General features: G+C 43.0%; 1 protein-coding gene and 1 non-coding gene across 2 annotated transcripts; both read left to right on the top strand.

Annotated features, from left to right (window-relative positions):
• The first annotated feature begins 3,158 nt into the window (after positions 1-3,158).
• On the top strand, positions 3,159-13,964 carry Aqp10 (aquaporin 10). The gene is given in 13 exon segments (XM_076575313.1): positions 3,159-3,222; positions 5,207-5,364; positions 11,976-12,042; positions 12,422-12,495; positions 12,498-12,573; positions 12,682-12,707; positions 12,710-12,755; positions 12,758-12,801; positions 12,880-12,893; positions 13,035-13,079; positions 13,081-13,242; positions 13,774-13,891; positions 13,893-13,964. Coding segments are annotated over 13 exon segments (966 nt in total).
• LOC121830652 (U1 spliceosomal RNA) lies at positions 5,799-5,961 on the top strand. The gene has a single exon (XR_006073870.1). It is a non-coding gene; the product is annotated as a U1 spliceosomal RNA (small nuclear RNA).
• Positions 13,965-14,707: the final 743 nt, after the last annotated feature.

Below are 14,707 nucleotides of genomic sequence, written 5' to 3'. Positions count from 1 at the left end.
AGAATGGACAGCTGAATTCAAAAACCATCAACAATTTCCAGAATTTAAAATCCTGAATCATGACATGACACTAGTGGAATTCAGGTGTTTCTGGTACATGGACTGCTCTCACCCAATGTGAGGTTGAACTGTTGACCTTGTGTACAACCTACTTCACAAATGAGTCTGTCAGATTCGATAAGCCTATAGGCTGAAGATGATGCCCCAACACTGCGAAGAAACCTCAGGTGACTGTCCAGGCAGCTGGCTGTTTCTGTCAACTCACAAAATTTTTGGAAGTTGCTTTTGTGCACTTCCTGTTTTTATTTTTGTTAGCTAATATTATTTCCTTCTTGGGTCTCTGAGGGAGTTGAAGATTAGTTAGTTATAGTTGAAGATTAATTAGGATAGAAAGTGAATTAGATACATTTTAGACTTACTAAAATAGGATAGATAAGGGAATTATTTTCTCTGATTTGTCAAATACAAATGGACTAGACATCGTTTAGGTATTTGTTACTTGTATATATTGTATATAGTTATTGTACTTTTGTATATAGTTTTTCTTTTGTTAGTTATAACCTTTTGCCTTTTTTCTTTTTTTTTTTTTTTTTTTTTGGTTTTTCGAGACAGGGTTTCTCTGCGTAGTTTTGCGCCTTTCCTGGAGCTCACTTGGTAGCCCAGGCTGGCCTCGAACTCACAGCGATCCGCCTGGCTCTGCCTCCCGAGTGCTGGGATTAAAGGCGTGCGCCACCACCGCCCGGCCCTTTTTTCTTTTTATTAAAATAGAAAAGGGGAAATATGGTGATATTTTATTTGTACTGAAATGTGATTTTAATTTTATGTTAATAAATAAAATTGCCCTGGGGTCAGAGCTATTAGAGCCATAATAAGAGCGTGGTGGTTAGAAGAGCTAGGTAGATTTCTGTGTGTTCAGGGATACAGCCAGTATTGGAGACATATGCCTTTAAGACCTGGAGGGCGGTACTTATAGGCAGTGATGAGGCAGTCATGTGGTTGGGTTTACAACCAATGAGAAGGCAGAACAGAAAGACTATTTAAACACAGACAAACAGGAGCTACAAAAAGTAGCTCTCTCTCGGGGAAGCTAGGAGCACTGCAGGAGGTAAGATTTTATCTCTGAGCTCTGACCTCTCGGCTTTCTCTTTTACATTGGCTCTGTGTTTCTTATTTTAAAAAGACGATTGGTTACATCTACAAGATGAAAGAAGGAGCCAGTCACCCAGCCATACAGCCAGCCATGGAGTAAGAATGAAAGTAAGATACACAGAAGTAAGAAAAGGTAAAAAGCCCAAGAGGCAAAAGGTAGATGGAATAATTTAAGTTAAAAGCTGGCAAGAAACAAGCCAAGCTAAGGCTGGGCATTTACAATTAAGAATAAGTCTCTGTGTGTGATTTATTTGGGAGCTGGGTGGTGGGCCCCCAAAAGAGCAAAGAGCCAAAAAAGTGAAAAAACAAACAAACAAAAAACAAACAACAATACAAAAAACCAACCAACTACACTGTTGTTCTAATCCTTTCAAATAGTGCCACTCCCTGATGACTAAGCATTCAAACATAAGAGCCTGTTGGGGTCATTATTATTCAGACCACCATATTCCACTCCCTGACCCCCATAAGCTTGTAGCCATATCATAATGCAAAATGCATTCAGTCCAACTCCAAAAGTTCCCATAGTCTATCACAGTCTCAACTCTGTTTAAAGTCCAAAGTCTCTTCTGAGACTCATGGCAATCTCCTAACTGAAACCCCCTGTAAAATTAAAATCAAAAAGCAGATCATTTACTTCCAACATACAATGACACAGAAAAACATTACCATTCCAAAAGAGAGGAAATGGAACACAGTGAGGGAATATTGGACCAAAACAAGAACAAAAACCAGCAGGGCAAACTCTGAATTCTGCCTCTCCGTGTCTGGTGTCAAAGCTCTTTTCAGATCTCCAACTCCTTTCAGCCTTGTTGACTGCAGTACACCTCTCTCTCTCTCTCTCTCTCTCTCTCTCTCTCTCTCTCTCTCTCTCTCTCTCTCTCAGGCTGGTTCCACACCCAGTCTGAACTTTCCAAGGCAGGTATCTTAGGACTCTGGCATCTTCATCATCTTGAGGTCACGGATGCAATCCAGGTTTTACCTTCATAACTTCATGCAATGGCCTCTTGGAGCCCCCATGCAGGGACACCTGTAGATGTAACCAACCATCTTATTAAATAAGAAACACAGAACCAATGTAAAAGAGAAAGCCAAGAGGTCAGAGCTCAGAGCTAAAATTTTACCTTTCCTCCTGCGGTGCTCCTAACTCTCCGAAAGAGAGCTACTTCCTGTGTGTTTGTCTTTAATATAGTCTTTCTGTTCTGCCTTCTCATTGGTTGTAAACCCAAACACATGACTGCCTCATCACTGCCTGTAAGTACAGCCCTCCAGGTCTTAAAGGCATATGTCTCCAATGCTGGCTGTATCCCTGAACACACAGAGATCTATGGGATCATATGGGTGTGTGCCACCACCGCCATGCTCTTTCTATGGCTCTAATAGCTCTGACCCCAGGGCAACTTTATTTATTAACATACAATTAAAATCACATTTCAGTACAAATAGAATACCACCATAGACACCCCTGACACACACCTGGCCTCAGTGGCTTTCCCTAGCCATGGAGGGAGATTCCATAACCCCTTTCTTCTATCCTTGACTCTAAAGTCAGAACCACGCGACCAAAGCTGCCGAGTTCTGCGGCTTGCTGGGCGGGAACTTGGCCCCTCCTTCACTTGAATCTGCACCAGTTTTCTGTTGTAGATGGTCTCCTTCATTGCTTAAGTCAACCTTTAGCACCGGCTACCCCCAGAGGATGGACTGGCAGATGTACTCTAGGGTTTCTTTGGATTCAGGACAGAGAAAGATAAGTAAGAACTCCAGATCCCCCTGCTGCTTACCATATTACAGTGTCGCTGGACCCAAAGCGTTTACTATTAGTATGACCATACAGCTTCTATTCTTATCCCCCGCTACAGGTCTAGAGGATGTGACTTGGCATATTGAAACTCTTACTAAACACACACAAAAATCTTTAAGTCACACAGCTCAAGGAATTTCTCTTCCTTCAAAGCATTTTTTAAAATTTAGAGTATTATTCATCTTATGTGTGTGAGTGTTGTGCCTCCATGTACATGTACCACAAATATACCTGGCACCCTTGGAAGTCAGAAGAGGGCATTGGATCCCCTGGTATTGGAGTTAGGGATGATGTGAGGACCAGACTGGGAAACAAAGTCTGGTCCTTCGCAAGAAAAGCAAGCGCTCTTTTTTTTTTCTCCTTGCTCTTACGAGACTGGTTTCTCTGTGTAACAGCCCTGGCTGTCCTGGAGCTCACTCTATAGATCAGACAAGGCTGGCCACAGAGATCTGCTTGCCTCTGCCTCCTTAGTGCTGGGATTAAAGGTGTGTGCCATCACCCCCACCCAAACCTGTGATCTTAACACTGAAGAGGCTGAGGCAGCCTGGGCTACCTGGAAAGGCCCTGTCTCACTCCTGTACCCAACTCAACAATCATTACCACAGCCTACGGTCTTCAGTCCATTACCACAGCCTACGGTCGGCAATCCATTACCACAGCCTACGGTCTTCAGTCCACCACCACAGCCTACGGTCTTCAGTTCAGTGTCTCTAGATGTCTGTTGAGTTCTTCATACATCCAAGTAGCTCGGGGAGATATTACATTCCACATGAGAGGCTTTGGAGAATACCAGACAGACAGGAGACCTGCATTTGAATTCACCTAGCCACTGTGTGGTCATGAAGGAATGCTTGGGCTCAGTATCTTCATCTGTAGACTAGGATCTGTTGCTCTCAATAGCATAAGGAGTTCTCTCTAATTTTTTAGTGACCCTGACTGAGATCAAACCAGGATTCATGGTTTTGATGCAGAAAAGAATTTCAGTACGCCTTTAATACCAGCACTAGGGAGGCAGAGGCAGGCAGATCTCTGAGTTCAAGGCTAGCCTGATCTACACAGTGAGTTACAGGACAGCCAGAGCTATACAGAGAAACCCTGTCTTAAACTCCACCCCAGAAAAAGACAGAGTCTCACTATATCCCTGGCTGGCCAGGAACTCAATATACAGACCAGGCTGGCCTACAGTTCACAGAGGTCTGTCTGTCCCTGCTGGGATTAAAGGAATGCACCACTATATTCAGTGAGTTGCAGATTTTATTAAATATTTTTAAATTAATTAATGTATTTTATTTTTCGAGACAGGGTCTCACTGTATAGCTTCTTTCTGGCTGTCCTGTTTCACTATGTAGATCAAGCTGACCTTAAATGTAGAAATCCATATCTCCTGCCTCCCAAGGGCTAGGATTACCACCAAGGCTGGTATGTGCCACCATGCCTGGCTAGTAGGTATTTTAGCATGGGTGTGGGCTTCTTGAATAGAGAGTCACAGAAAGTAAGATATGCTTAAGTGTGGGTGTGGCTTCCCCAACGGAGAATCATAATTGTCTTAGCATTAGCTGTATATGCATTTTTTTGTGGTGCTCATGTTCTATCTCAAAAGGTTGCCATAGAAACTTAAAAGCAACCTCTTTCTTTCTCTTGGTAAGTCAAGTTAGAGCTGCAGAGGTGCGGTGGATGGAACTATAATCTGAATATTTTATTATCCTGTTTTATTATGGAACTATAATCTGATAATGCTGGCCACCAAGGTTACACAATAGTCTCTGGCTCGAGTCCTAGAAAGTGACAGATTTTTAGCTGGGAAGAGAGAAGGCCCTTTAGCAACTGCTCCTTGTGTAGGGTTCTTGCTCCTCAGTTGTTGAGAGGCTCTTTCTAGAAGCCTGGGTGTGTGGGGGGGAAACGCTGCTTTTCCTTCCCGTGTCCTCTTACCTTGCCTTTCTAGCCTACCTCACTACTGCTTCACAGTGTTGTCCTCAGGACCAGGAGGACTATCCGTGAAGCAGGGTCCCTCCCGTCAGCACAGGGGGAAGCCAGTCCTGTGAGGAGCGGGGATGAAGGGCAAAAGAGGCAGGGCCTGACCAACCTCCCTACATTCTAGTTCTACACATCAGATAAAGCCATTTTCTTTTTCTAGGTTACACGTGTCACCGATGTTACTATTATCTTAAAGCTGAGATAATTGGTTTTAAAGTCTCTTCCTTATGTTTTCCTCTGGCAGGCAATAATTATGTGTGTAGCAACCGTGTGTCTGAGCAGACGGGGGGAGCAGTGAACAGAGGCAGGTGTCCCCACCATGGCTTGTACATGTAAAAATCGGGACCCACCTCTGGATCCGAAGCCTCATGGCCCGACAGTACCTGGCAGAGTTTCTGGGTGTGTTTGTGCTAGTGGTAGGTGGGGTAATTGAGGGGCAGGTTGGTTGAATTGAGAAGGGAGGTCGGCCAGGGTTTCTGGCTCTTCTTGGTGTTGTTTTCCCCTGTAATCCACTGCCTTTCACCTCAATTTCCTTTCTTTTCCTTCTCCCAGTCTCTTTCCTCCTTCACTCCCTCATCTCGAGTTTTGTTTTAACGTCTTGCTTTGTGTCCTAGGCTGGGCTCAACAGCCCTCAAAGATCCTCCTACCTTAGCCTGTTGTTACTCTTTTTTTTAAAAAAAAAAATTATTTATTATGTATGCAGTGTTCTGCCTGCAGGCCAGAAGAGGGCGCCAGATCTCATTGCAGATGGTTGTGAGCCACCGTGTAGTTGCTGGGACTTGAACTCAGGACCTCTGGAAGAGCAGCCAGTGCTCTTAAACTCTGAGCCATTTCTCCAGACCCTGTTACTCTTTTAAAATTTTTTCTTATTTCTAGTCTTACTTGGCAGGGGATAAGCCATGATCACGAAGGTGGTTTTCTCCGGGCAAGGCTCATCCCTTGCATACCAGATGTGCTAAACCCTAAGGTTTCTCCAAATGTGGGAAACTCAACTGTACAATTTGTGGTAGTAGGGACTGTGTTCATGCTGTCTCCTGAGGAAAAAATTTGTTTTCTTCTTTCTTTTCTTACTATGTAGGCTTGGCTGGCCTGGAACTCACAGACACTCTCCTGTGAGTGCTGGGAGTAAAGTCACCACCACACCTTGTAGCTAAAGTTTTCCTGGTCCTGGCTGGCCCACAGTCAGGACAAATCTCTCCCACCCGCCAGTCCCGCAGCCACTCAGACCCAAATGAACACACAGAGACTTATATTAATTAAAGCTGCATGGCCTAATGGCTCAGGGTTCTTGCTATCTAGTTCTTATATCTTAAATTAACCCATTTCTATACATCTATACCTTGCCATGTGGCTCATGGTTTACTGGTGCTTTACATCGCTGTGGCGGCTGGCAGCGTCTCCTCACTCAGCCTTCCACCTCCCAGAATTCTCCTCTCTCCTTATCCTGCCTACTCTATACTTCCTGCCTGGCTTCTGGCCAATCAGTGTTTTGTTTATCAATCAATCAGAGCAACACATTCACAGCATCCCAAGCACTTCCCCTTTTCTTTTTTTCAAAAAGGAAGGTTTTAACTTTAACATAGTAAAATTACATATAACAGAACAATTATCAAGCAAGAATTACAGTTACAATATCTAGTCTATTTATAATATCTAGTCTATTTGTATTTGTCAAAATTAAAGAAGATATTCTATCTATCCTATATTTGTGAGTCTAAGGTTTCATATCTAACTTATCTTTTATCATGACTAAGGAAATTATAACTATCTAGTCTTCGACTACATCAAAGACCTCAGAAGGATATACTATTACCTGAGAAACAGGAGAAGGATGGAAGCAACTTTAAGGAGTCTTGCGAGAGTAGACAGAGACAGCTGGCAGCCTGGACAGTTATCCAAAGTTTTTCTGTAAAGTTGGAGCATCTGTCTTCAGCCCACAGGCCTAGAGTCTCTCAGTCATTTTTCTCTGTGTCCTGAAGAATGTCTGGCAGTTTCTTCTGTGAAGGACCATTTTGTCAAGCAAAGTTCAGTGGTCACCTTCTTATGAGTCCTGTATGTCCAGTTGATCAAGCAGTCCATGCAAGAACAGTTTCTTGCCCAAATGGCTATTTTTCCCAAGAAGAAGATAAACTCCATATAGAGAGTCTTTGATGCCCATCCTCCTCTCTAAAGTAAATTGGTGCTGCCAGGAGCAGACATGTCTCACACTCTAGAAAGTCTAAATTTTAAAAAACATATTTTAATATAAATTTAACATAAATTTTTTTTTTTTTTTTTTTTTTTTTTTTTTTTTTTTTTTTTTTTTTTTTTTTTTTGGTTTTTTCGAGACAGGGTTTCTCTGTGTAGCTTTGCGCCTTTCCTGGAGCTCACTTGGTAGCCCAGGCTGGCCTCGAACTCACAAAGATCCGCCTGCCTCTGCCTCCCAAGTGCTGGGATTAAAGGCGTGCGCCACCACGCCCGGCTTTAACATAAATTTTTTAAATGTCATATTCTATAGGTCTTTTTTTTTTTTTTTTTTTTTTTTTTTGTTTTTTGAGACAGGGTTTCTCTGTGTAGCTTTGCGCCTTTCCTGGAACTCACTTGGTAGCCCAGGCTGGCCTCGAACTCACAGAGATCCACCTGCCTCTGCCTCCCAAGTGCTGGGATTAAAGGTGTGGAACCATAAGCACACCCTGCACCAATTGGGAACAACTGCTCCCTGAGACAGAACCCACTAACACTGATCCGACTAAGCTGCTCCTGAAGAAACAGAGCTCAACAGCACTGATCTGACCAAGAACACCTAGTGGACCAAGACTAACAATTAGAACAAGAGAGGCATCTTCAGACACAGACACTGCCTACACCAAGCAGGGGAATAAATAGATGAGTAGATGCCAGTGCAAAAATACAGGCAACAACATAAAGACCTATATGACAACATCAGAACCCAGCGATTCTACACTTGCAAGACCTGAACATACCAAGGCAGAAGAAGCAGAAGAAATCAATCCTAAAAATGACTTTAAGAAGATGATAGAGGCCCTTAAAGAGTAAATGAAAAACTCCCCTAAAGAGGAAATAAAAAATTCCCTTAAAGAAATGCAAGAAAAAGCAAACAAAAAATTGGAAGAAATCAAAGAAAGCCAAGAAAAAGAAATTAAACAGATGAAGGAAACAGTTCAAGATTTGAAAATTGAAATTGAGACAATAAAAAAAAAAAACACAAACTGAGGGAATGCTAGAAATAGAAATCCTGACTAAACGAACAGGAACTACAGAAACAAGCATAACCAACTGAATGCAAGAGATGGAACAGAGAATCTCTGACATTGAAGACACAATAGAGAAAATAGATTCGTCGTCGTCAGTCAAAGAAAACACTAAAGACAAAAAAGTCGTAACACAAAACATCCAAGAAATTTGGACACCATGAAAAGACCAAACCTAAGAATAATAGGGACTGAAGAAGGAGAATACCAACTCAAAGGCACAGAAAATATATTCAACAAAATCATAGAAGAAAACTTTCCTAACCTAAAGAAAGAAATACCTATGAAGATACAAGAAGCTTACAGAACACCAAATAGGCTGGATCCAAAAAAAAAAAAAAAAAAGTCCCTCACCACATAATAATCAAAACACTAAACATACAGAACAAAGAAAAAAATACTAAGAGCTGCAAAGGAAAAAGACCAAGTAACATATAAAGGCAGAATAACACCAGACTTCTCAATAGAGACTATGAAAGCTAGATGGTCTTGAACAAATGTTATGCAGACACAAAGAGACCACAGATGCCAACCCAGACTATTGTACCCAGCAAAACTCTCAATCACCGTAGATGGACTAAACAAAATATTCCATGATAAAACTAGATTTAAACAATACCTATCCACAAATCCAGCCCTACAGAAAGCACTAGAAGGAAAAATCCAACCTGAAGAAGCTAAACACACCCATGAAAACTCAGGCAATAGATAATCCCACACCAACAAATACCAAAGAAGGAAAACACAACACAATCACAAAAACAAAACAAAACAAAACAAAAAACAAACCAGGAATTAACAATCACTGGTCATTAATATCCATCAATATCAATGGTCTCAACTCACCTATAAAAAGACACAGACTAACTAAGAAAACAGGATCCATCCTTCTGCTGCATACAAGAAACACACCTTAACTTCTTCAAAGACAGACACTACCTTAGAGTAAAGGGCTAGGAAAAGGCTTTCCAATCAAATGGACCTAAGAAGCAAACTGGTGTAGCTATCCTAATATCTAATAAAATAGACTTCAAACTAAAATCAATCAAAAGAGGTCAGGATGGACATTACATATTTATCACAGGAAAAATCCACCAAGATGAAGTCTCAATTCTGAACATCGATGCCCCAAATTCAAAGTCACCCACATTTATAAAAGAAGCATTACTAAAGCTTAAATCGCACATCAAACCCCACACATTAATAGTGGGAGATTTCAACACACCACTCTCACCAAAAGGCAGATCTACCTGACTGAAACTTAACAAAGAAATAAAGGACCTAACAGATGTTATGACTCAACTGGACTTAATAGATATCTACAGAACATTCCATCCTAACACAAAAGAATATACCTTCTTCTCAGCACCCCATGGAACCTTCTCAAAAATTGACCACATGCTTGGTCACAAAGCAGATCTCAACAGATACAAAAACATTGGAATAACCTCCTGTATCTTATCAGACTACCATGCCTTAAAGTTAGATTTCAACAACAACAACAACAAAAATTATAGAAAGCCTACAATCTCATGGAAACTGAATAGTGCCCACCTGAAACACCAATGGGTCAAGGAAGAAATAAAGAAAGACATTAAATATTTCCTAGAATTCAATGAAAATGAAAGTACAACATACCCAAACTTATGGTACACCATGAAAGCAGTGCTAAGAGGAAAATGCATAGCTCTAAATGCACACATAAAGAAGATGGAGAAGTCTCATACCAATGACTTAACGGCACAACTGAAAGCTCTAGAATAAAAAGAAACAAACTCACCCAGGAGAAATAGATGCCAGGAAATAATCAAATTGAGGACTGAAATCAATGAAATAGAAACCAAGAGAACAATGCAAAGAATCAATGGAACAAAGAGTTTGTTCTTTGAAAAAATCAACAAGATAGACAAACTCCTAGCCAAATTAACCAAAAGGTAAAAAGAAAGCACCCAAATTAAGAAAATCAGAAATGAAAAGGGAGACATAACAACAGACAACGAGGAAAGCCAGAGAATCATCAGGTCATACTTCCAAAACCTGTATTCCACAAAATTGGAAAATCTGGAAGAAATGGACAATTTTCTGGATAGACACCACATACCAAAGTTAAATTAAGACCAGATAAACTATTTAAATAGACCAATAACCCCTAAATAAATAGAAACTGTCGTTAAAAGTCTCACAACCAGGGGCTGGAGAGATGGCTCTGTGGTTAAGAGCACTGACTGCTCTTCCAGACCCAGAGTGGTGGTAAATATACCATCAACATGTTGGGAAGCTGAGGTGGGCAGAGCCAGCAGCCAGAACTGCATTTCAGTCTTAGAAATGCTGTAATTTAAAGCAATAGGTTCACAATAAGACAAATTCAGATGGAACAAGACTTTAAATGGTTTACAATGTCTGTAAAATTGTACGTAGGCTTACAAGAAAAAAAGGAATATAGATAAGTTATATTAAACAAATAGAAAGTTTTAAAAAATAAAGTCTTTAAAGACAAAGTAAAAGTACTATAAAAATATGCCATGTAATATGGATATAACACAGAGAATCTGGATTGTGTTGTCTTTGGAATTTTTAACTGCAGAGAGATATTTGATTGTAAAGGCAGATGAGTTAAACCAATATGTATATTTTAAAGGTACCTTGACTTCAAAATTTGGATCTAAAGATCTAAAGATATGTTGCTTTGGAAAGGAGGCTCTGCTTTTGTTTCTAAGGAAACAAGAGGCTATGGATTTGTTCCAGATTAAGATACATCAGGTTTGACCAGCCAAGACCCCCTGAAAGGTCTCCGATGACACCATGGCCCAGATGATCCAACATCCAGAATGGTTTAAGACAATACAGCCTCACGGACTACCCCATGAGCCTAAATTTTTCTTTGTGTCCCCATAAGATACAGTGCCCTCATCCAGCAGGAAGTAGTATGAGAAGCTACGCCCAAATTTCCAAATATACCAATCTGGCTTTGGAGATGGAATTGGCTCATTCCTTCTCTAAACCCAAGCATATTGCTAAAAAAAAAAAAGCTGAGAGATTTTTCTGTCCCATATCAAAAGAGCTCTCTGGTGTGAGACAGAGTAAAACTAATATTTTTACTTAAAACAGGTTGATTATAAATACAATCTCTTTCTAAAAAAGAAAGCGGGATATGATATGGAAATATAGGATATAGATAAGAGAGGATAAAAAGGTGGATTACTGAACCTACTTTTACTTATTTTTTTCATTTATTTATTTGTTTATTTATTTATTTTTCTATTATCAGCTTGATACAGTATAAATTCTTATCCTAATAGTGAAATGTTTCACTGAGGCTTGCCCAGTGATTGGGCAAAGCCAAAACTTATAATAAGCCACAGTCATTCTAGGGTCCCCCCTGCTATATAGCCTCTCTGGTTCTGTGGGTTGCAGTCTGATTATTCTTTACTTTATATCTAGAATCCACTTATGAGTGAGTACATACCATGTTTGTCTTTCTGGGTTTGGGTTACCTCACTCAGGATGATTTTTTTCTAGTTCCATCCATTTGCCTGCAAATTTCAAGCCCTGCTTGAGCTCCTGTCCTGACTTCCTTTGGTAGTGAACAGCCATATGGAAGTGTGAGCCAAATGAACCCTTTCCCCTCCAAGCTGCTTTGGTCATGGTGTTTTGTTGCAACAACAGAAACCCTGACTAAGACACCATTCGTCACACCAGACGCCTGGCTCACTCAGGCAGAAGTCTATAGCAGAGCACTGAGGGTAATTACCATTATTACAAAAAGGTGCCTCACACCCGAAGCCCTCATCTCTGCTCAGGACCTCATCAGCTTGTCTCTCAATACGTACTGTGTCAGCATGCCCGGCCTCAGCCTCGAGACACAGCGTGCTGCAGGGACACCAGGAGATCTACTCAGGTTCAGAACCTGGCTTCACGTGTGACTTTGAAAAATAAATCACTTAGAAAAATCCATGTGTTTGAATGTTTTGCCTGCATGTACGTCTATGCAAGCGCATGGGGTGCCTGAAGAGGGCATCGGATCTCCTGGGACTGGAGTGACAGATTATTTTGAGCTGCCCAAGATCCTCTCCAAAAGCAACCAGAGCTCTCAATCACTGAGCCATCTCTCCAGTCGCCACATCATTATCTTTTTGAGGCTTAATTGTTTAAACGATGTGATGGAAATAAGCATCGTAGGAGGAGCCACGGAGTTGTGATAGTGTTTGGCAGTGGTATCTAATACTGTCTTTCCCCCGTTGTGAAGGAGCCCACCTAAACCCAGCCTTCTCTCTGGCCATGTGCTTGGGGGCCCACGCCCCCCTCCCCTGGGCCACGGTCCCCCCATTTGCTGCTTTGTGTAACTGTTGTGTGCTTCTGTGCCTCAGGCCTCAGGAGCTCTCTACATTCTCTCCCGTGGTAGCAGAGGGGACAGGACTGGGGGCAGCTGTTGTGGGCAGGGGTGCCTTGCAGTGGTTTGGGATAAACAAAGGAACTCTTGAGTGCCTGCCTCTCTCTCTCCTGAAGATGCCCTCCAGCACTACACAGGCGGGAGAACCTGACAGTGACTGGTCCCAAAGAGACAGCCTCCATTTTTGCCGCCTGCCCTTCCCCCATCTGTCCCTGATCAATGGCTTCTTGGATCAGGTAAGTGTGAAGGGAAGGCATGGGAAATTGAGTCCCAACCTTTGACTTGTTTCCAGAGGACCTCAGCCCGTTGTGCAGATTTTGGGTGGGATATAGTCAGTTCTACCTCGGCATTCCTAGCTTCTGCTGGTCAGGTGGCACAGAGGTGGGGCAGGAACTGTTCGAGGGAGGGAGGACGGATGAAGCACCCACCTGGCAGATGATGGGTTTCCTTCTAGCACCATCAACTCCACGCTGATTGTGGGGCTGTCAGTGATCCCAGACAGACGGAATAAAGGAGCCTGCAGGGATCGAGCCTGTGGTGGTGGGACTGCTGGTGCTTGCCATCGGACTAGCCATGGATGCTAACTGTGGTTTTCCGCTCCACCCTGTCCAGGACCTGGGCCCACGGCTCTTCACCTACTTTGCTGGCTGGGGCTCTGAGGTCTTCAGTAGGAGACAGTTTCCCTTGGTACAGTCCTCCAGTCTCCTCTGTTAATAACTTTGTCCCTGCTTCTCTACCCCCACCCCCACCCCTTTTTTTTTTATTGGAAACAGGGGCTCACTGCATACCAGGCTGGCAAGTGCTGGGATTAAGGTGTGTGCCACCGTGCCCAGTCCAAGTTCTCTTCATTTAAGTAGTTCTCTGGAACTAGTGTTCCTTCTTCAACTGGCAAAGTCTCCCCTCCTTCATAGCTCTCCTGCTCCCCACCCCTTTCATGGACATAGTAGATTCAGAGGAGTCCTTAGGCATGCCATATTGCTTCTTTGGGCTTTAGTGACCCTGTCAGCTAATTCCCCAAGACTAGAGGCTGGACCAAGCTGTGCTGGGGACCTTCCCATTAATGAAGGTGACCCCATGCTCACGGAGGGATCTGTCACGACAGGAACTAGTTTGGGACCTGCCTTTCTATTATTCTCAGTTCTTCAGGTGCGGTGTGTCTGAGAGAATCACCTCCGACATTTTGCCTTCCATTTTGCCTTCCATTACAGGGCTGGGAATGGCTGGTGGTGGGTGCCTGTGGTGGCTCCTATGCTGGGATCCACTCTCGGCACAGCCACATCCCAGCTCCTGGTGGCTCTGCACCTCCCTGAGGACCCAGAGCCAGTTCCAAAGGTGGGTAGCAGCTCAGCTTGAGGCTTCAGATGTGGGAACTCCAGCTCAGCTGGAGTGTAAGCTGTGATGATTGCCAACCTTATCTCACTCTGCAAAAGCACCATGACCTGTCAAGCTTGCAAGACAGATATTCTCTGTGTTAATATGCCAGACCCCGGGACGCTTCTGTTTACCCACTCCTGCTTAAACTGGGGAGAACCAGAGGACATGATCAGGCTCTTCTTCCAAACTGGTCTTTTCACCCTGAGGTCCTTTAGGCACACAGTTCCTTAAAGTGGCCGCTAGGGGGTGTGCGCACTGGCCGCTGGCTTTGGGAAGGTTTCTAGAATCTGTTGGGTGGCGAGGTACTACCATCCTTTGAGGGGTAGGGACCAGGGGCTTCTGGAGAGAAGCTTGGTTTCCATTGCTCTGACTCCCAGCCCCCCCCCCCCGCTCCCCGCCCTCCGCGCCCTTGTCCTTTTCCCCTTAAGACTGGTACTTTTTATGTAGATCATACTGGCCTTGACTTCAGACTCCACTGCTGGGAGTACGAGGTGTGACCCAACAACGCCCAACAAGAATGATTCTTTTAAAAAACAAACAAACAAGCAAACGAACTCAAAAAGACCAGTTTAAGCTGGAGTCCGGAGTGGTGGAGCAAGTCTGTAATCCTAGCACTCGGATCTCTGAGACTTCCAGGCCTGTCAGAGATATATAGTGGTACCCGTCTCAAAGTAACAAAACAACAACACAAAACACACCAAAACCACTTAAAATTTGCGGCACTAGGAAATGAATTCAGAGCATGGGCAAGTGCTCTGCCTGGGAGGT

This window comes from Peromyscus maniculatus, chromosome 6, assembly GCF_049852395.1.
Source record: "Peromyscus maniculatus bairdii isolate BWxNUB_F1_BW_parent chromosome 6, HU_Pman_BW_mat_3.1, whole genome shotgun sequence".
In the NCBI taxonomy this organism is placed as follows: domain Eukaryota; kingdom Metazoa; phylum Chordata; class Mammalia; order Rodentia; family Cricetidae; genus Peromyscus; species Peromyscus maniculatus.
This window is presented reverse-complemented; position numbering and strand designations above follow the sequence as displayed.